Below are 20,933 nucleotides of genomic sequence, written 5' to 3'. Positions count from 1 at the left end.
TTTTACTTTTAAAAGCATTGCTTTTAAAAGAAAAAAATAAGTCTCTGATGATCGCTCAGCTGGGCAGGGGAGGGGGGGCAGGGATTTTTGCTACCGGTTCTCTGAACCACCCGGCGCCATCGCTACCAGATCGGGCGATCGGGAGTATTTCACCCCTGCTTCAGGGATGTCAAACTTGCAGCCTGCAGGCCGATTGTGGCCTTGGACAGCTAGCAATGTGGCCCGACAAGATCATAAACTATTAACATTATTATGCAATTTATATACATTAATTATATTAGATATTTTATATGCAGCCCAATACAATTCCTCGTCACTGAAGGAGTTCCAGGCAAGCCAAAAGTTTGGACACCCATGTTTTAAACACTTTTAAGACTAAAAGACTTTTAAAACTAAGCAGTTTAACACAGCACAATATAAACCATGAAATGACTGATTTTGTCTATCAATACATTGTTTTCAGAAAGTATTTTTTGAGAAATATGGTTTCTATGCGGTGGTGTAGTGGTTAGAATGCTGTACTGCAGGCTACTTCTGCAGGGAGAGGAGGGGAGGGGAGGGGAGGGGAGGGGAGGGGAGGAGAGGAGAGGAGAGGAGAGGAGAGGAGAGGAGAGGAGAGGAGAGGAGAGGAGAGGAGAGGAGAGGAGAGGAGAGGATATTGCCATATATTCAATTCTACATTTCACTGACTTTTAAGACCCAACTGATTTGCTTGTTTTCTTACAGATTTCTTCAGATGAAATCTGAAATTTCATAATGTTCTATGTAGGAAGTACAGTATTAACTTTTTGTCAATTACGAACAGATAAGATGCCTTAACCATTTGGAAGTTTCACATGAAACCAATTTAAAGTTTTAGTTGTGAGACATGCAGAAAATGCACTTTTCACTTGTCATAGAAAAACATCTATTAAATACTTTTTCAATTATTTATCCATATTCAAGATAGAAATAAGAGGGCATTTAAGGAACAAAATACAGATGATAATCTTCATCCATAATTTCCTGTTTCTGTGATTTGAGCTTGGTTTTCCACCTTGTACACCCACAAAATGGCAGATGTGCTTCTATCCATGTGTATAAGGCTTTTAAGGTTAATGTCACCCAATCACCAGCACTTGGTTGTAAGCTGATTCAGATAAAAGGTCTCCCTTTTCTTTTCTGACAAAGATGATTCCAATTGCACCCACTACTCTTAGCAATGGCTTTAGAGAAAAACTTCCCATTCCTCAGAGTCAGAAAAATAAAAATAAACAAATCTATCCTTTGCACCTCCCACAAGAGCTTTGGTCAAGGAAGGGGAAAAAATACTACTTATATATTTTCTAAAGACTAAGACCATGCTGAGGAACACAACTTTGAAAACTCCAGTCTAAGGTTTTAGTTATTTTATTCAATTTTATACCATTTGCAAAAACATGGGTAGGATTCCTTATACTTCTCCATACAAATAATGAATGAATGAAAATATCAAAAAGTAGAGAATTTGGGACTGATTCTTGTGGCATAGTTGTCATGCTATCTAGCCCTGATATAATTAGCTTGCTAATCACCATGTCGTAGGGTAGTTTGCTTAAGTCAAGAGATAGGTATATATAGGATTTCCAGTAGCAATTTAAAAAGTTATACAATTAAAAAACAAAACAACATTAGTCTAAGCAAGATTTCCTTCTAACTTGTAAATGTCTGGTAAACATCATTATGTTTCTAAAGTGCTTACTGGCCAATCACTTTATAATCTGCTCTGGGGTATCCAAGGTATAAATGTTATACTGACTGCTTTGTAGTTTCCCGGATCTTTTTTCTCTAAATTTCTTCTCTAAGTTTTGAAGACAGAATCAGTGTTTTTTCCCTTCCGGTTAACTGGTGCATCATCAATTCTCCAAAATTTCTCAAAACACAGGATTTGGCCAAATCATCAGCTGATTTTTTTTCAATGTCCTAGACTGCAATTCATCTCATTCTAATTTTCAATCCTGTGAAACATATCAGTTCTTTCTTGGAGGTGAATCGTATTGTCTTTTATTTGTTATCTCCTAGCATGTTCTTCCTTATTCAATGATTTCAAGTTATTAATTTAAGAATTAATAGAACTAGAATTAGGAGTGTAAGTAATCACAATTCCACCAGCCTATTGCTGTTGGACATCAGTAAGAGTTGGTAATCGGAAAGGAAAAAACACTGATTCGGTCTTCAAAACGTAGAGAAGAAAATCCCATGGACATCTAGTGCTTTTTTGCAGATCTGGCAGCTGAAATGGTTTCCAACAGGGTTTGTTTAAAGCCAGAAGAAAGAGGCAGAAATTTACTGTGATTTCCATTTTTATACAATATATTCAAATATAAAACAAATAATTGGATTTGACCAAAGTATGAAGATAAAGAACAGTTTGTGATAATCATTCTGACCTCAAGTTTCAACTTTGGAAAGAAACCTTTCTTTCCAGGTCTGGTCTTGTTCATTAGAGGCCCCCCAAAACCTGACGCCATTAAGAGATGGATGGAGAAATCTGAATAATCCCTTAGGACTGCAAGCTCTTGTATAATATATTATGGTGCATGTTGGTTTTATATGGCTTATATCATTTTACTTTTATTTTAGCTTAACTAAACATTTTTAGCAATCAACTACATTGCTTAGCAACCGAAATTCCAGTCCCAATTGTGATTGTGAGTTATTATCTATAAAATAATTTTTGTGCCAGTTGAGAAACTAAAGGAAAATCTTAGGAATTCACATCCCTAAAACACATACGTAAACACCAGGTATACATTGTTTTTCACACTTTTGGTTTTACTACAGTAATAAAAAAGATAAAGATTTCCCTTTCCAGTTGTATCGAGCTGTAGGGTGCAGTGCTTATCTGTTTCTTGTCCAAAAACATTTTAAGTGATCATGTGGCTAGCATGGCTATAGACCAGTGATGGCAAACCTATGGCACATGTGCTAGAAGTGGCATGAAGAGCTATCTCTCCAGGCACATGAGCCATTGCCTGTTGCTCTTCCGGGTTCTCAGCCCTGGCCAGCTGGTCTTCACACGTGCGGGAGCGCCAGAAACCAGAAGAGCAGCCGCCCTGTGTGCAATGATATTCCAGTTTCCGGTGCACGATGTGCAATGGCCACCTGGTCTTCATGTGCACATGCGCACCAGAAACCAGAAGACCAGGTGGCTGGTGCGCATGCCGGAAACCGGAAGATTATCTTCCCGGCACGCACATGCGCACCGGGTGGTTGCTCTTCAGGTTTCCGGCATGTTCATGCACACGCGTTCCTGTTTCAACACTTGGTCCCGAAAAGGTTGGCCAACACTGCTATAGACTAGCAGCACATGGAATGGTGTTATCTTCCCATCGAAGTGCTACTTATTAATCTACTTGCATTTGCAATCTTTCAAATGCTAGGTGGGCAGGAGCTGGGTCAGGAACAGGAACTCATCCCATTGTGCGGTGCTCGGATCTCAAACCCGGGCTGTCAGCTTTCCAACTGACAAGTATCTTTAACCACTGAGCCATCGAGCCCCCCCACTACTACAGTTATAGGAACCTATTAAAATTATGGTATACAACTTATTTGAACTAATATCCGTTGTCTGCAGCTTGTACAGACCCCACATATTCATGCTAAGGAAATCTTACATGTACTGAAATTGATACTTTATATCCAGCACTCTGTACCATTTTAAGACTATAGTATAGTTTTCAGTATTGTAAAGTTAGATTACTAAATCTTAATTTAAAATAATTAACTAAAGGTAGTGTCCCATTTTAGGTCAATTGTGTTGAAGGTAAATGATAACCAAATGATAAGGTTCATAAATTGAGTTGTCAAATTTGCTATAGAAGCCTGAATTAGCATTTCTAACATTCCCTCCCCCCAAAAAATAAACTATAGTTTTTTTGCAACAGTCGTTAATGCTTTTTTATTTGGCAAAAACATCTTGCCTTTCCTCTTTAGTTAAGAAGGCAAATTACCAGACACCCTAAAGAATGCAACAGTCTAGCCAAATATAGAGGAACTGATTTCCACTGCCAGTAGCTTTGCCAAGTATTGCAGTTTGCAGGGATTTTTCCCCCTCCTTCTTGGCAAAGCACTTGCAAAAATTATGACATTCCAAAACTCTAGTAATTTTGCATGCAACATCCTGGACTCTTTACATTCTGGATTCGGATTAAAGATTGCTATAAAAATATATTTACTATTAGTCCTGTAGATTCATTATAAGACCAGTGGGCATACAGGGTTTTATATTCATTCATTTCTTCTGAAGGCAACACAAAACTTAGCATTTCATATTTCACAAGAAACGGATGTATCAAAACTGGAAACTAGTTTTAGGGCAATTAAATAGGCAGTTGATAGCTCAGATGTGTTCACTAAGATACTACTGTGAAATCTGTTCTACCTAACCTATCTTATTTGGCATGCTGCAAAACAACGTACTAGCTTTAACATATTCATTTGCAGAAGGATAGCATCTGTAATACTAATATTGTATTTTGCAACTGGCTATGGCCACTATGGCAATTATTCTGTAAATAAGCAGGTAATAATAATTTTATGAATGTGTCCATTATAGCTTTCAATATTCCAAATGTAAGTGTTGCTAATCCTTGCTCTACGTCAGTGTTTCCCAAAGTGTGGTACGCGTACCCCCAGGGGTACGGGAAGAGTTTGGTGGGGGTACGCGTTGCACCGGAGTTTGGTGGGGATCATGTGGGAATATCCACTGCACCGTGCTTAGCTGCGCCCACAAAACAAGGAAAGAAATAGGCACGTATCACAGTTTTTACACGGGAACTGGGGCCATCGTACATCGTATCGCAACTCATTATGGCGGAAACTTCTGTGCATCCTTCGCGCAGCTCAGGTTCGGCCATTTTTAAACTGCGGGAACATTAACAGTTGACGTTGAGCCGCGGAGCTGTTTAAACGCCGGAGAATTGCAGTGTTATCTAACGGTTAGACAGTCTTGTGAGGCGTGACACGGCATGAATATACTGCACTTCGTTACAGAGACAACTTACTTCTTTAATAGTTAGTTCCGGGCGCCTGTTATTGTGCTTTAGTAAGTTCCACTGATTTTGATTATTTTTTAAAAATACATAAAATAAAGCACATGTTTTTTATGAGGGGTACTCAGCGTTACGAAAATTATAGAAGGGGTACACATATGTCAAAAGTTTGGGAAACACTGCTCTACGTTATCAAATTGTTAATGCCTCAAATAGAAAAATAGAATATAAAGTCTAAGGTAGAATACAAACTTCCTTTTCTAGAAATCTAATATTCATAAAATCTTTATATATGTAGTCCTCAGGTTACGAAAGCAATTGGGACTGGGATTACCATTGTTAACTCAATGCAATTGTAAAGTATGACATCATGTGACTATTTCACTTAGCAACAGCAATCGCGGCAGTCCTGGTTTCTATCATATTCCTAAAACATGCAGGTTGCAATGCAGGAAATGGTGGAAGTCCTAAGTAAGGAGTATGGAGATACGGGCGGGGGGGGGGGGGTTGGTGAGGCCCTGGGAGGCTGAGCATGGACAAGGGGAAATGGATGCATGGGACCGACTTACAAATTTACCTGATGGCTTCCCTATTGACTTTGGAAAACTAGCAAGTAATCCCAAAAATGGTGATCATAGCTTCCTACAACATTATAATGAGCTGGGCATCTATGTGCCTGAATTGCAATCATGTGACCACGGAGGTGTTGCAATGGCTGGAACTTCAGGGACTTGTCATACATCCAGTTTTTCAGTACTGCCATAACTTTTAACAGTCATTAAATGATTATTTGTTAATATTATAAAAACAATTGAGTCAGCTCCTTATTTCCATTTCATAAAAATTAATAAATCTATTGTTTGTTTGTTTTTTAAATTTGATTTATATGCCGCCCTTCTCCGGAGACTTAGGGCACTTACAATGCGTTAAGCAATAGCCTTCATACTTTTGTATATTTATACAAAGTCAGCTTATTGCCCCCACAAACTGGGTCCTCATTTAACCTACCTTAGAAAGGATGGAAGGCTGAGTCAACCTTGAGCCTGGTAAGATTCGAACCTGCAGTAATTGCAGGCAGCTGTGTTAATAACAGGGTGCTTTAAACCACTGTACTACCAAGGCTCCAAGGTTTAACCTAATCCCACTACACAGTGCTAATCAATTACATATACTGTTGGAGATTACATGATCCATTGGATCAACTATAGTAGCTAACTATATTTTGGCCTAGCATGGTATGTGAAAGCAGCTGCTGTGCTTACTTTTAGTTTTTGGTTTACCATATCATGACAAGATTAGGTGCAATCGTATTTAAGTTTGCCACAGATAAATGTGTTATGAAAACAAAGTATTTATGAATAACACAATCTGCTCTCAAACAACATGCATAAAAAATTCATTTTTACCTGGTGGATTCTTGGCAGGATCATTGTGGCTTGGACTTCCTGATTGTCCAGAATCTACCAAACAAAAAATATGAAGAAATATGTATTATTTGTTTTTAGCTTGTCACAAAGCTTATACTGTTTTGAATGAATCAGTTTGTAAAATGTAATTTTAAAAAATTCACTGTTATTATTGAAGAATGAGGAGCAAGAATAGATTGGTACCCCTTATGAAAATGTTGCTTAATCGTTATGCATACTTGGCCTATATTTCCTAAAATACACAACTGGAAACAAAGTATTGCAACCGAAGAATGGAAAAAGTATCATTCCCAAAATGATGAGCTATAAAAATGGTTAAATAAACACAATCTATAACAGGCACACATTTAGAAACCCCCATAAGGCTCAAGAGCTGTAAACATTGGTTAAATAAATAAACTACACTTTAAAGGAACAATCTTTTCAAGATCCACAGGAAATATATACAATAATGTCCAAGCCTCTCCCAGTAAAATGTTATCTGTCCATAAATAGATTTATTGAGCTTAGTCCCAAGTCGGCATCATCGGATACAGATATAATATGAATATATATTATAATGGAATCATAAAAGGGGTCTAAAATAATATAGTTAAGTATAATTTGATAGAAAGTTAACTACTTAATATTAATAAAGTTTATATGAAATTTGATGCTTCAAAGGCATGAACTGTTAAGTTTTTACTATAGCAAGATGCTATGTTAAGGCTTCATGAGGGCCTTGTGAAAAGATTAGCAGTTGCTTCGGCCGGGTGTGTTTTGTCAGCAGTGGAGGGGGTGTGGTGGGGTGCAGCATAGGTAGGCGGCAGAATATAGGGTGACCAAAAAGTCAGAAATGTTGGGGTGGTAGGTATGCAGGGGAAGCTGAAGCACACACTGCAGTCGTAAATGTGGGCAGGCTACTAAGAGCCCAAATTTTGATAATGTTATTGTGGGGGCACTGCAGCAGCCATAATTTCAAGGAGCAGTTGTAATTACCATTTTTTTCAGCACTATTATTAGCTGAACCATGGTCATTAACCACAGATATCTGTAATGCTTTCTATAGCAGCAACATGATTTTTAAGAATATCAAGTATTTTAGATTTGATAGTTAATTTAAGCATGAATTATAATTATTTCTATAGTTTTCGATTCCATCTATTCTGTCTAACACAATATACAGATATATTAAAGCCTTTAATTTCTGCAATGGGAAGTTGAATCCAAATTTTTGAATCTTAATACCTATTATATGCAATGTTTTAAGTATATCTGATTTTAGCATACTTTATATTAAATCAGCAAATATGTACAAATTAATTAAGGTACATCAATACTAGGATGTAAATCCATTTTTGCCTTCTTGTTATGACAACTGACATTAGAGAGCAAATTCAGGCTCTATCACCTGTACTTTGGCCAGAGTTGTGAGACTGGAAATTTTCATAATGGAGACCATCTTAATTTATCATCCATATTGAATCTAACGCAAGATAACAGTAATTGCTACAAGTATAGCAATGGAAAGATCATGGCAAGTAGAGTCGCTAAAAGTGATCACTATTTTTTTTACTACTTTTATCAAAACACAGAATCAACTCTCATGAATAGAAGGTGTAAAAACTCAGATTGGGCCACTAAAAAGGGAAAATAATTTTCCAGACATCATGCTTCTGCCCTTTCTTCATCAGTGGAATACACAGGACATCAAGAAGAAGAGGAGTGTGTTTCCATCTCTTCTACTTCTTCAAGAACCATCACCATTCTGCAACCAACCCACTCATCTTCAGTTGGCCAATCTCTATCACTAGGATGAAATGTATACATGTATCTCCCTTGGGCTTTCCAATCCAGCAATATTGAGCCTGATTGTGCAGCCAGTCATGTAACCTGGATGTAGAAAGCTATTGCAATTAGAACTGTCAAAGCATTCATAATGAACAAATGTCACCTCTATCTCTCATTTGACAATTTGTGAATAGCTTCGCAATGAATCAAATATTCCAGTCTGCCCCACTGGCATAAAAAGTCCAAAATATATTTGCCTTCTCCGCCATCAAATGGGAAGGAGACAGAGGAGCTGTATATAAAATGGGAAGGAGAAGGATGCAATGTTCTATTCTCCAAGAAGAAATGGTCTCCTAAGATTGGATGTATTTCCAGTGTGATTGAAAACTACAAGAGAAAGGTCATGGGACTAAATTGTAAAATTACAGAAAATGGCTCAATAAACTTGACATCCTTCTTATATGATTCCGCAGAGGGGAGGTATTTATAGAGAGCCAGATCTCCAGTAAAGCAGTGGGGGAGATTTCTTGACAAAGATGCTTAGCAGAATTGCTTGCAGAAGGATACATCATGATCCAGTTAAAATGTAAAGAAGTGCTAAGAAGATTGAAGCTCCTGAGAACATGAAAGGAATAAAGAAGCAAATGGGAAGCCTTCAGAACCAGCTAGGGACTGCTGGAATTTTTTCCAACTTTCTAATGTAAGTGGCAAGGATATTTAATTAATTAATTACTGTATTTTTCGGAGTATAAGACGCACTGGAGTATAAAACGCATCTTAGTTTTTAGGAAGGAAAATAAGAAAAAAGCTGATTGGTGGGTGGATCTTCCCGGAATACCCCCAATCAGCTGTTTTCAGAGGTGAATTTTAGCAACAGGTTTATTGGTTGTGAGCTCTGTGCCTTGCTTTTTTTTCTGCCTCTGAAATTTCTGAAACTGTTTCAGAAAAAACTTTTTTTTCTGCCTCTGAAAGCCTCCGAAACAGAGCTTCAGAAAAAAAAGGCTTTTTTTCTGAAGCTTCTTTCAGAGGTTTCTTTCAGCCTCTGAAATCTCCGTTTGGGAGGCTGGGTGGGACTACAAATAGAGTATAAGATGCACCCAGATTTTCACCCTCTTTTGGGGGGAAGGGGCATATTATACTCCAAAAAATACGGTAGTTTGTTTGTTTGCTGCCCATCTCACTGTGAGGCAACTCTGGATGGTTTACAACATTAAAAGCAATAAAACCAGAAAAATACATACATAAAACCATAAAAATAGAGATTATGACTAAAAGAGGGGAGGGAGAGAGCAGAATGTACGTGGGGAGGGGGAGAGGTGGTTGATACAAAACAGGATGCAAGAATGAGAAAAAGAAAGAAGAGACCGTGTGTACACTGAATAACAAACTCCACCCAAGCCTTGGAAGCAGCAGAAAATGGACAACTTTACAACTTTAGCAAGTAACTATGACCCTACTTACTCTTCAGATCAACATGACCTAACTCTTTCTATCTACAGATAGAAATGGAGACTCCAAGGCTTCGTCTCATTCTGATAGAGGGATATTACCCAGGCTACTTGATGTTTGTTGAGCAATTGCATTGCTTATATGGGTTGTATATGAACTTGAAAAGGAAGAATCTAGCAGACTTCAAAACTAGACAAAGCCAGCTCACAACACAAATGGTTATCTTGATCTTCCAATTTGTCTTTAGTGAAAAATAAGTAGTAACAAAGGAACTACTTTATAAAGGTACACTGAGAATCACCAAATAAAACAGAAGAAGCTGTTAAAGAATCCTGCTTCTCACACCAACAAGCAAGGGACAGCTAACAGAGCATTTAGAGCTATTCCACTCCTGAATCTACTAGGAAAAAAAAAGCACTGTGGAGGACTTAACCCTCAAACAGAGAAAAGGCAGAGATGAAATAAGTGCAATTATTATTTGCAGACCAATCAGATATCTCCACATATTTCCAACTATGGAGTGAACAGAAGGCAATGAGACTTCAAAGGGCAATTATTCTGTCCTTGAGTAAACTGCTCCACTATGGAAGCTCTTGATAAATTTACTACACATCAAATGGCTTCCATCATTTTGCTTTACAAAATGAAGCTCTTCCTGAGCATCTTCTCAATATTCCCAGTACATGTCTTCTGTTTAGAGAAATCTAACCTGCTTTTGGAACAGTTTTCTCAAAACTGTGTCACGACTTTCAAAATCTAAGTGTAAAAATTTGAATCTAGGTAACCTCAGGACTGTTTCATCAGCAATGACTTAAGAAAAGCTTTAACCAACAAACTCAAGTTAGCTAGAGAATGTGCTGAGGTTGTAAGTCACAGTTCTTGATTTACAATCATTAGTTGAACAACTGTTCAAAAGTGACTTATGATTCATCTTTGAAATTACAATTTTTACAACATTCCAACGTTCACATGATTGCAACTCAGGTGCTTGGCCATCATCTCACATTTATGATGGTTGCAGCATCTCACAGGCATGTGATCACAATTTGCAACCTTCCTATCCAGCTTCATATAAGCAAAGTCAACTGGGGAAGCTGAAGTTGTTTAATGACTGTGTGATTTGCTTAACGACCATGATAAAAATGGTCATAAAATTAGGTCTTGACATATGATGACTTGCTTAATGACAGCATCATTTAGTGACTCAAATTCTGGTCTCAACTGTGGTCATAAGTCAAGGACTACACAATGCATTGCCAGATTCAGGGTAAACAGATCCCATATAGAAATTGGATGAATTAAGAGAAACATTGGGGGCAATACACTCTACAGTGAAATCATTAAGTCCAACCATGCACTCAGGACCAGGTCAGTAAATTCAATCAGCAAATTTTTAATGCTGCTATAGCCACAGACCACCGATGGAGGACCTTTAATATCTAATCCAGTCCCTGATAGTCTGCAGCTTGATCAAATGCTACATCTAAATGTACACAGACTTTGAGGGGTAGGGTGGGTGGTGAAGCTCATTTCTGGCCTTCATCGGATCCAGGCAAGCTTTTAACACGAATGCCATACCATAGTGGAATTCTCCAATTGCATCCCTCCTATGGGGGCTAAATTGAGATGCTAAAGATGAAGCTACCAAATTAGAAGAATTAGCAACCATTCAAGAGACAGAAACCTGGCTTTTGGTCTCATGCTCTTCTTGGAATTGCCTCTTCTGTTATTAATATATGTTTTATCATATCCAAAATATATCCATTTCTCCAAACACCATATAAATACCAAACAGTATGTTCCAAATTTATGTTCTCACATTCTTGAGGATCTACCTCTTACATGGCCACTAACGGCCGCTCATATCGATAGATATATACGTCTAAATCCTAATAATTCTTTTATAGGATATTGCAGGGTGGATTGTTAAATCCAAAGACTTCATTTTCATAAATTATATGTTGCTGAATTTGATATATTCTGACTTCAAGAAACATGGCAAGCTAAAAGCTTGTTGATAAGTGGGTATAAGTCTTTCTCACAGCAGCTCTTGGAGCAGGACGAGGTAGATTTGTGGTGGCTTTTATTACCCTGAAATATTACACATAATTTAGAACCGTGGACCCCATTTCTTACTTCCCTGTTTACTTATATCGAACAAATTGCACGAACCCCAGAAGACTGGGCTAGCTTTCATATTATCCATTTATAAAACAGCACCAGATACCTTCTTGCTAATTATATGCCTTTTGTGTAAAAAGTAAGCTCTATGTTAGTCACTTATACAAAAAATTAGTTGACTGGATTGATCTAGAACAGGCATGTCCAATCCATGGTCATGGGTTACATGCGGCCTTGAACAGCTAGTATTGCAGCCCCATAAGATTGTAAAGAAAAAAAAAAAGGGGGGGGGGAAGAAATCATAAAGGAAATTTGTTATTTATATACATTAACTGTAATATATACTTTATATGCAGCCCAAGACAATTCCTCTTCATTCAATACAATACAGGCAAGCCAAAGGTTTGGATACCCATACTCTAAATGAGCTAGTAGGTTTCAGGACTGGACATTCTATTGGTGGACTTGATACTTCAATACCTGGCCCAAAACTACACGTTTAAAATAAGCTCAATATTATACTGCATTTATTGATTTTAGGTCCATCTCCAGTCTAGTTCCGAGTCTAGTCCATAGAGCACTAAGCGTATGAACACTGCCATTAACAGAAGATTACTGTTGTGTATGCATAATCTTTATAAGAATTCCAGAATCAAGTTTCGATGCAGTATGCAAGGCCACCACACAAATGATATTCCAACTTTCATGAGGGAGGGATATATTTTATCTTCCCTGCTGTTTAATCTGTACAAAAATTCACTCATGACTAGAATAATCAATTGGAACCTCCTCATCCCCCAAAACTAGCAAACACACACATATTGCAACTCTGTTGCATGCAGATGACACAGAAGTCCTGTCACAAACGGTTTTTGCACTTAAATGAGCTCTTAATGCTCTAGCCAATTATTGCTCTGAGGAATTACTGAAAGCAACCAATAAAACTGAGAACCTGGTCTTTGCAAAGACACCTAAATGACATGCCTGGAGGAAATATGGCTGGAGTACGAACAAGTTAAATTTTTTAACTATTGGGGCATAGTTTTCCACAGCTTCCCCAAATGCAGCACATACCAAAATGATGTCATACAAAATGCTCAAACCTCAGTACTTTGGCCACCTAATGAGAAGGAAGGATTCACTGGAGAAGTGCCTAATCCTGGGAAAGACTGAGGGCAAAAGAAGAAGGGGACAGCAGAGAACGCGGTGGCTGGATGAAAGTCACTGAAGCAGTAGGTGTGAGCTTAAATGGACTCCAGAGGATGGTAGAGGACAGGAAGGCCTGGAGGAACATTGTCCATGAGATCGCAAAGGGTTGGACATGACTTTGCAACAACAACAACAACAATCAAAGACCTGACAGCCGAACAGGACCAATCTGTCCACATAAGAATAGTTTTCTGTGCAGTCAAATCCCTTTTATAAACCAGTGAGATATTTACACCAGATACCGTGTATCCCCAAAAATAAGACCCTGTCTTATATTTTTTTGAACCCTGAAATAAGCACTTGGCCTTATTGCCATGTGCTCAAAAGCCCGACTGGGTTTATTATCAGGGGATGTCTTATTTTGGGGAAAACATTGTTTCCAAATTCTGAAGAGCACTACTTTTACCACATTTCAATGTTCTTTTCACAGCAGTTTTGAAGGGCCAATGCAAAAAAAAGATGAGTTGAGACTATACCTCTGTGGACCTCATAGACACTATTTAGAACCATATCCTTCATCTCTACTTTGACTAAAATTTGCTGTATTTTTAACATACCATTTTATGTTAATCATGTTTTTAATGCCATTAAAATCACACACAAGTCTATCAGTTGTCCCCGGTTTGGACCGGTTCTATAGAACCGGTAGTAAAACCGGAGGGAGGTTCCGCGCACCAACCCTGACGTCATCAGAACACTTCTGTGTATGCCCAGAAGCTTCTGCACATCTGCAGAAGAGCACGCACACGCGTGCTGCCTGTTGCAAACCGGTAATAAAGGTAAGTAGAATCCACCCCTGAAGTCTATACTACTGGAAAACTGTGTGAAATTTCTCTGGTACAGAATTGAGAAATAGTATTTTTATCTTTTTCTACACTGGCAACTAGCTATTTATATTACTTTTCTACCAACACAATAAATACTATAATCTGTTGTCTATCTTGTTTGCTTTACTGATGCTCAAAAATTCTAGAGTTTTAACAAAATGGATTTTGCAATTTGCCTTTTTTATGCAGTTACCAAGATTTAAATTGTTAACTAAGCCAATATTATGAGAAGAGGAAGCTATGCCTTAACCCAAATAAAACCAAAGTATGCACCTTCCATCTAAGCAATCATACAGGGGGGAAAAAGGTTAGAAGTAGAGGATAAAACACAACTACTGTCCAAAATATCTCAGAATAACCCTTGACCGATCCCTTACATTTGGAAAACACTTTGAAGTATTTGGACAAAAATTGAAAACTAGGAACAACTTGATTAGGAAAATTGCAGGAACAGACTTGGAAACACAAGCCAAAACATAGTTTATAGTGGCACAATCTTTAGTACGCTCTGATGCCAAATACTGCACATGTGTATGGGGAAGAAGTTGTCATACCAACGAGATTGATGTTCACCTTAATGACATAATGAGAATAATATCTGGAACCCTTAAATCCACACTTCTCTCATGGCTCCATGTTCTTTCTAACATTGCCCCTCCTGATCTCAGGTGACTACAACAGACAATCTGAGAGTGGAATATAATAAACATGCCTTCGACTCCTACATCTCTTCCAATACATAAAATATTAGACTTTCTATCTCTCACCAGGCTTCAGTCTAAGAAACCAATTTGGAATAACATACCACAGTCTTACAAGCTAGATGAAGAATGGTGATTAAGATGGGCAACTTTTAATAACAATAACCAAACAAATCACACAAATCCAACAAAACTCCTTGCAGGAATGCAGCTGCCTCAAAAAATATGGAGCCACCTGAATAGAATTAGTACAGGCCATGCCAGAACTAAGGCAAAGCTCTTTAAGTGGACAATGGCTGACAGCCCATAATGCGAATGTGGTATACCAGAACAAACTATAAAACATACAGTTCAAGAATGTCCCCTCAGAAAATTTCAAGGCACCTGGGTTGATCTCATCTCAGCCACACCAGAAGCAGTTAGATGGTTAACTTTCTTAGATACCGAATTATAACATTGGTCTCATTGTAATTCTAGGGCTCCATATTGTGGTAATTTTATTATCGTTTTCTCTTAATTTAATATATTATCTCCTATATTGTATTGTCTACATATTTTACATACACACACAAATATTCTGATGCTTCATTTAAACTAAATTTGTATATTAATGATTGCATGACTGTAGATGCCGTACACTAAATAAATTAAATCAATAAATTAACTTTATTTAACTTTAATTAAATAAACAATAGTGGCAATTAAAACATTACATAATCAATTCATTTCTAATCTTGTTCACATTATGACTTGGCCTTTGCTTAACCTTTTAACTGCCCTGTTAAACCAGAAATGCAGTAGGATTTGATTCCATTTTCATACATTAAAAGCTCATTATAATAGATACCCCAACAAAACAAACTTTTCAGTTGTTTGTCTCAGCTGTTTGTCTCAGCTGTTTTAATGGGATGCATTTCTGCTAAGAATAATTTTGATCTGTAAAATAAGTTGTAAGTCTTTCAAGATGTGAAATAAAATTTCTTTCCATTTAGATCAGTCTTCTCCTACTCCCCTCCAAAATGTAAATGGCCACTACCTTGGGTAGTCTTGACCTAGCAAATAAACTGTATTACTATGTATTGGGCACATAATGTTCCACTGGTGTGTCATTTCCTTATGTGCTACAGTGGGCTATGTTAGTTCAATTATGTTTTTTATAATCTCCCCACCATTGCACTGCAAATCTGAAGATTTTAGTTCCTTCTTTTATTCTTTTCTGCACACCCACAATTTAAGAATGCAGCAGAACAAATACAGTGAAGTATGCATTAATCTAATGTACTTAATGTATTTCTTTCTTTCTTTTTTTGGTGAAAAGAAAATGGTACTTAAAAAAAAAAAGAATCCTTGCTATTTCCTCCAAACATGGCAACCTATAATTAATCTTACCTGTGATTACTTCCAAGCAAGACAACTTCCAATTGTGAATATCAGACTTAGACAACATGAAAAAGTGTAAAACTAAACCTTCCAAACTCATTTTGTGACTTCTGGCAGCTGTGGAAACTAGATAGAGTTCAAAGTACAGGTGAATCTCGAAAAATTAGAATATCGTGCAAAAGTTCATTTATTTCAGTAATGCAACTTAAAAGGTGAAACTAATATATGAGATAGACTCATTACATGCGAAGGAAAATAGTTCAAGCTTTGATTTGTCATAATTTTGATGATTATGGCTTACAGCTCATGAAAACCCCAAATTCACAATCTCAGAAAATTAGAATATTGTGAAAAGGTTCAATATTCTAGGCTCAAAGTGTCCCACTCTAATCAGCTAATTAAGCCATAACACCTGCAAAGGGTTCCTGAGCCTTTAAATGGTCTCTCAGTCTGGTTCAGTAGGAATCACAATCATGGGAAAGACTGCTGACCTGACAGTTGTGCAGAAAACCATCATTGACACCCTCCATAAGGAGGGAAAACCTCAAAAGGTCATTGCAAAAGAAGTTGGATGTTCCCAAAGTGCTGTATCAAAGCACATTAATAGAAAGTTATGTGGAAGGGAAAAGTGTGGAAGAAAAAGGTGCACAAGCAGCAGGGATGACCGCAGCCTGGAGAGGATTGTCAGGAAAAGGCCATTCAAAAGTGTTGGGGACTTTCACAAGGAGTGGACTGAGGCTGGAGTCAGTGCATCAAGAACCACCACACACAGACGGATCCTGGACATGGGCTTCAAATGTCGTATTCCTCTTGTCAAGCCACTCCTGAACAACAAACAATGTCAGAGGCGTCCTAAAAAAGAACTGGGCTAAAGAAAAAAAGAACTGTTGCTCAGTGGTCCAAAGTCCTCTTTTCTGATGAGAGCAACTTTTGCATCTCATTTGGAAACCAAGGACCCAGAGTCTGGAGGAAGAATGGAGAGGCACACACTGCAAGATGCTTGAAGTCCAGTGTGAAGTTTCCACAGTCTGTGTTGATTTGGGGAGCCATGTTATCTGCTGGTGTTGGTCCACTGTGCTTCATTAAGTCCAGGATCAACGCAGCCATCTACCAGGAGATTTTGGAGCACTTTATGCTTCCTTCCGCAGATGAGCTTTATGGGGATGCTGACTTCATTTTCCAGTAGGATTTGGCACCTGCCCACACTGCCAAAAGTACCAAAACCTGGTTCAATGACCATGGGATTACTGTGCTTGATTGGCCAGCAAACTCGCCTGACCTGAACCCCATAGAGAATCTATGGGTCATTGCCAAGAGAAAGATGAGAGACATGAGACCGAACAATGCAGAAGAGCTGAAGGCCACTATTGAAGCATCCTGGTCTTCCATAACACCTCAGCAGTGCCACAGGCTGATAGCATCCATGCCACGCTGCATTAAGGCAGTAATTGATGCAAAAGGGGCCCAAACCAAGTACTGAGTATATATGCATGCTTATACTTTTCTGAGGTCCGATATTGTTCTATGTACAATCCTTGTTTTATTGATTTCATGTAATATTCTAATTTTCTGAGATTGTGAATTTGGGGTTTTCATGAGCTGTAAGCCATAATCATCAAAATTATGACAAATCAAGGCTTGAACTATCTCGCTTTGCATGTAATGAGTCTATCTCATATATTAGTTTCACCTTTTAAATTGCATTACTGAAATAAATGAACTTTTGCACGATATTCTAATTTTTCGAGTTTCACCTGTATATTCATATAGCTATATCATTTCATAATTTCTAATGATCCTAAAGGAATTAAATTGCAGCATCACATTTAGGAATACAAGAAAGGATAAAAACAACATTCTTTATGGCTATTCTCCACTTGATTCATTTACTTTAAACAGTGGCCTTTCTCAACCTTGGCCACAATAAGACCTGTAGTTCACTTCCCAGAATTCCTGAGCTAGAATGGGGTCTGAGGAATTTTGAGAGTTGAAGTCCACTATCTTAACTGAATATATTACACTTTTATAAGAATATGTTTATTCATATATTTAATATCTTAACTGGATATCTTTTTAATAACTTTAATACCTTAACTGGAATACTAAAATAAGTCAGGTGAAATTATTACTGCTTATTTGTCCTTTTCAAACCATACTGAAAAGGGGTGTTGGTCTTACCTGAATGCCCTTTCTCGGGATGATGGGACCAACAGCCAGGAATGGTTAACTCTGTCTGTTATCCGATAGGACTGAATCTGCAAACTCCGCCACTTCCTCTTGCTTCCCAGCTTTTGACAAGGACGACGCTGCAGACTGACGTGCTGAGCTGTGGAGAAAGGTCAGGCCACTACTGGGACCCCAGAACTAGATGGTACACTGGGTGGGGTTGGCTGCTGGTCCCACTGCCCTGAGAAACGGCGTCCAATGTCCCTTCTCCAGTAAAGGTGGGACCAGCAGCCAGGAATGGGACATACCAAAGCAGTCTGCCCTACTGGGAGGGAACCAGCCGGTCCGCTGTCCCCTGCTTTGTGTGGACCCTCTGGAGCACCCACCGGCCAAAGGCCGCCTCCGTCGAGGCGTAAAGATCGAGTTTATAGTGATGGATAAATGGCGAAGGGTACGACCAGATAGTGGCCCAGCAGACCTCCTCTAATGATGCTTGCATAGCCCAAGCTGCCGTGGTGTCTGCGCTCCTGGTTGAGTAGGTGGTGATATGTCTAGGGAAGGCAAGGCCTGGGCCTCATAGGCCTTAGTGATACAAGCCCTAATCCATCTCCCCAAAGTTGAGGACATAACCCTATTCCCTAGGGTGGGAGGAGACGAAAAGAGATTCCGTCCGTCTAAGGGAGGCGCAACTGATCAGCTTCCTGCATGAGGTGCCGTGAGTGGGTTCCTCCGAGGCGGTTGATGTGTGTCTTGGCGGCCACATTGTCCATCAGCACTAAGATGTCTCAGTCCTCTACCGCGTCCTTGAAGGCAACAAGGATCAGGTGTATCGTCCGGAGCTCCAACTAATTTATGTTTGTGTCTCAGGTCCTCCTGAGTCCACTGGCCCTGGGCCATGTGCAAGTCGAGGTGAGCTCCCCAACTGTAGAGGCTGGTGTCCGTTGTCAGAACTAGGTGATGTGGTTCTCTGAACTCTCGACCCTTGGAGAGGGCACGGGAAGTCCACCATTTGAGGGAGAGGATCACCTCTGGTGGACCCTGGACTGGGATGTAATCTGAATCTTGTGGTGGGATGGGGTCTCCCAAGATATGTGGCTCCTGATGATATTCCTGGGACCTGGGGTAGTCAGATACCAATGATTCATCCCTCTGCTGCATGCCTGTTGCGATCCCCTGCCGTATTGCTTCATATATTAAAGCTGCCATGCTAGTTGGGATCTGTGATTCAGTATGCTGTTCAGGCCAAAGGCCTGCAACGGTGGGTGTAAAAGTCACCTTGGCAGAAGATCCCCTTGGTCCCCCATGCTGCCCCCAATGGGGCTCCGTTAGGCCAGATTCTGGGATAGGGCCAAACAGCAAGTCATTTTTACTGGGCAGAGCAGGAGCTTGAGCCACCTCTCCATCCAGAGACCAGGTTGCTGTGTGCAATTGTTCCTGGGGAACAGGTTGGTCCAACTGCCATGCTGGAGATGCCTGAGAGGCGGCCTGTTCTGTATTTGGAAGGCCTTTGTTCATTTTGTCAGCCTCCTTTATGGCCCTTTCAATGGCCTTCTCAATAGCCCTGTGTCTTTGCCTGGCCTCTCTTTCAGAGGCCTTAGAGGCTTGCTTGGGAAGCTTGGTAGTGGGGACGTTGGCAGTTTTCCCTTGCTTAGAGGGCCTCGACCCCGAGGCTCTTGCTTCCCTGAGGTTGCTTTGATCCCCCAAGGAAGGATCCTGTAGCATGCGTTTGATAGAATGCCATTGAAGCGGTGGCCATTTTGAAAATCTGCTAAAGGTCCCCAATTAGCTAGACCTCTTTTGCCACCACGTGGCAGGCTGCAGGAGAGCTGGAAGGTAGTAGATCTTTGGCCTGAGCAGATGGGGCTGAGTCTAGATCTGTGGTTTGGCTGTTTGTTAGGCTTAAGAAGCCACTCAGGCATTCATCCGGGCTCTCCTCCCAACCGCCATGAACCTTCGTGCCAAGGGGGAGATTGAATCCAAGCCTATGGGCCTAGTGCCATGGAGGATGGCCCGTGGACACTTGCCCTGCAAGGATCAGTGGTGGCAGCACTGCTGTCCATCTTCCTCTGCGATAGAAAATGGTGCGGTCTTACCAGGCTCTGTGCTTTGTTGCCGAAGGAGTCCTGGGGCAATCTTCTGATGCGAAAAGAAGCCATGCCACGCCTGGCAGGCTAGCGCCGCGGAGATTAGCTCGTGAATGCTGCTGCCGACTGCCGTAATGCTGTCTGCGGTCAATTGGGGTGGAAGCCTCCAACCCCCTCCTTCCTAGGGCTCAGTGGTTCGGGGCTACGCCTGTGAATGCTGCTCTGAAGATCTGCTGGCCAGCAGACTCCTCGTCAAGCGGCGTTCAGTGGGCTCTGGCTGGATCACCGTTCACACTGGCAATACAGAGGGCTCGACCAGCAGAGTTGGGAGGCCCTCCACAATGTTTTTGCCATCAAGTGGCCTTCAGCAGGGTCAGGCTGGTTCGCCCTTCACGCCTGCAATGTGGCAGGCTCAACTAGCGAACTGGGAGCCCACCCTGATGTTTCGAAAGTTTTGCTAGTAATCAAGCAGTCAGGTATGCTTAGCTCAGAAAAACATGTCTGTCCAAGTCAGACTGAGTCTAAAATCTGGGAAGCAAGAGGAAGAGCTGGAGCCAGGGGTCAGTTCTACTTACCTTTACTACTGGTTCGCAACAGGCGCGGGTGCGGGAACATGCTTCTGAGCATGCGCAGAAGCTTCTGCACATGCGCATATCGTTCATTATGATGTCCGGATGGGCGGGTGGAGCCTCCCACCGCTTTTACTACCGGTTCGGAAGAACCGGACAGAACCAGGAGCAACCCACCACTGGGCAGAGCTTAACAGTTTGCAGACTCAGTCCTATCA

The 20,933-nt window shown here is 40.1% G+C and overlaps 1 protein-coding gene across 5 annotated transcripts in view; it reads right to left on the bottom strand.

Annotated features, from left to right (window-relative positions):
- Nucleotides 1-20,933, bottom strand: part of NFIB (nuclear factor I B) — a 223,769-nt gene that overhangs the window by 76,337 nt on the left and 126,499 nt on the right. For all 5 annotated transcript variants that reach the window (XM_070938595.1, XM_070938596.1, XM_070938598.1 and 2 more), the window contains exon 3: nt 6,419-6,472. In XM_070938595.1, coding sequence (XP_070794696.1) covers nt 6,419-6,472 — 54 coding nt within the window. The remainder of the gene's footprint in view (nt 1-6,418; nt 6,473-20,933) is intronic.

This window comes from Pituophis catenifer, unplaced genomic scaffold (assembly GCF_029215685.1).
Source record: "Pituophis catenifer annectens isolate HBS135680 unplaced genomic scaffold, rPitCat1.0.hap2 SCAF_2, whole genome shotgun sequence".
NCBI lineage: Eukaryota > Metazoa > Chordata > Lepidosauria > Squamata > Colubridae > Pituophis > Pituophis catenifer.
This window is presented reverse-complemented; position numbering and strand designations above follow the sequence as displayed.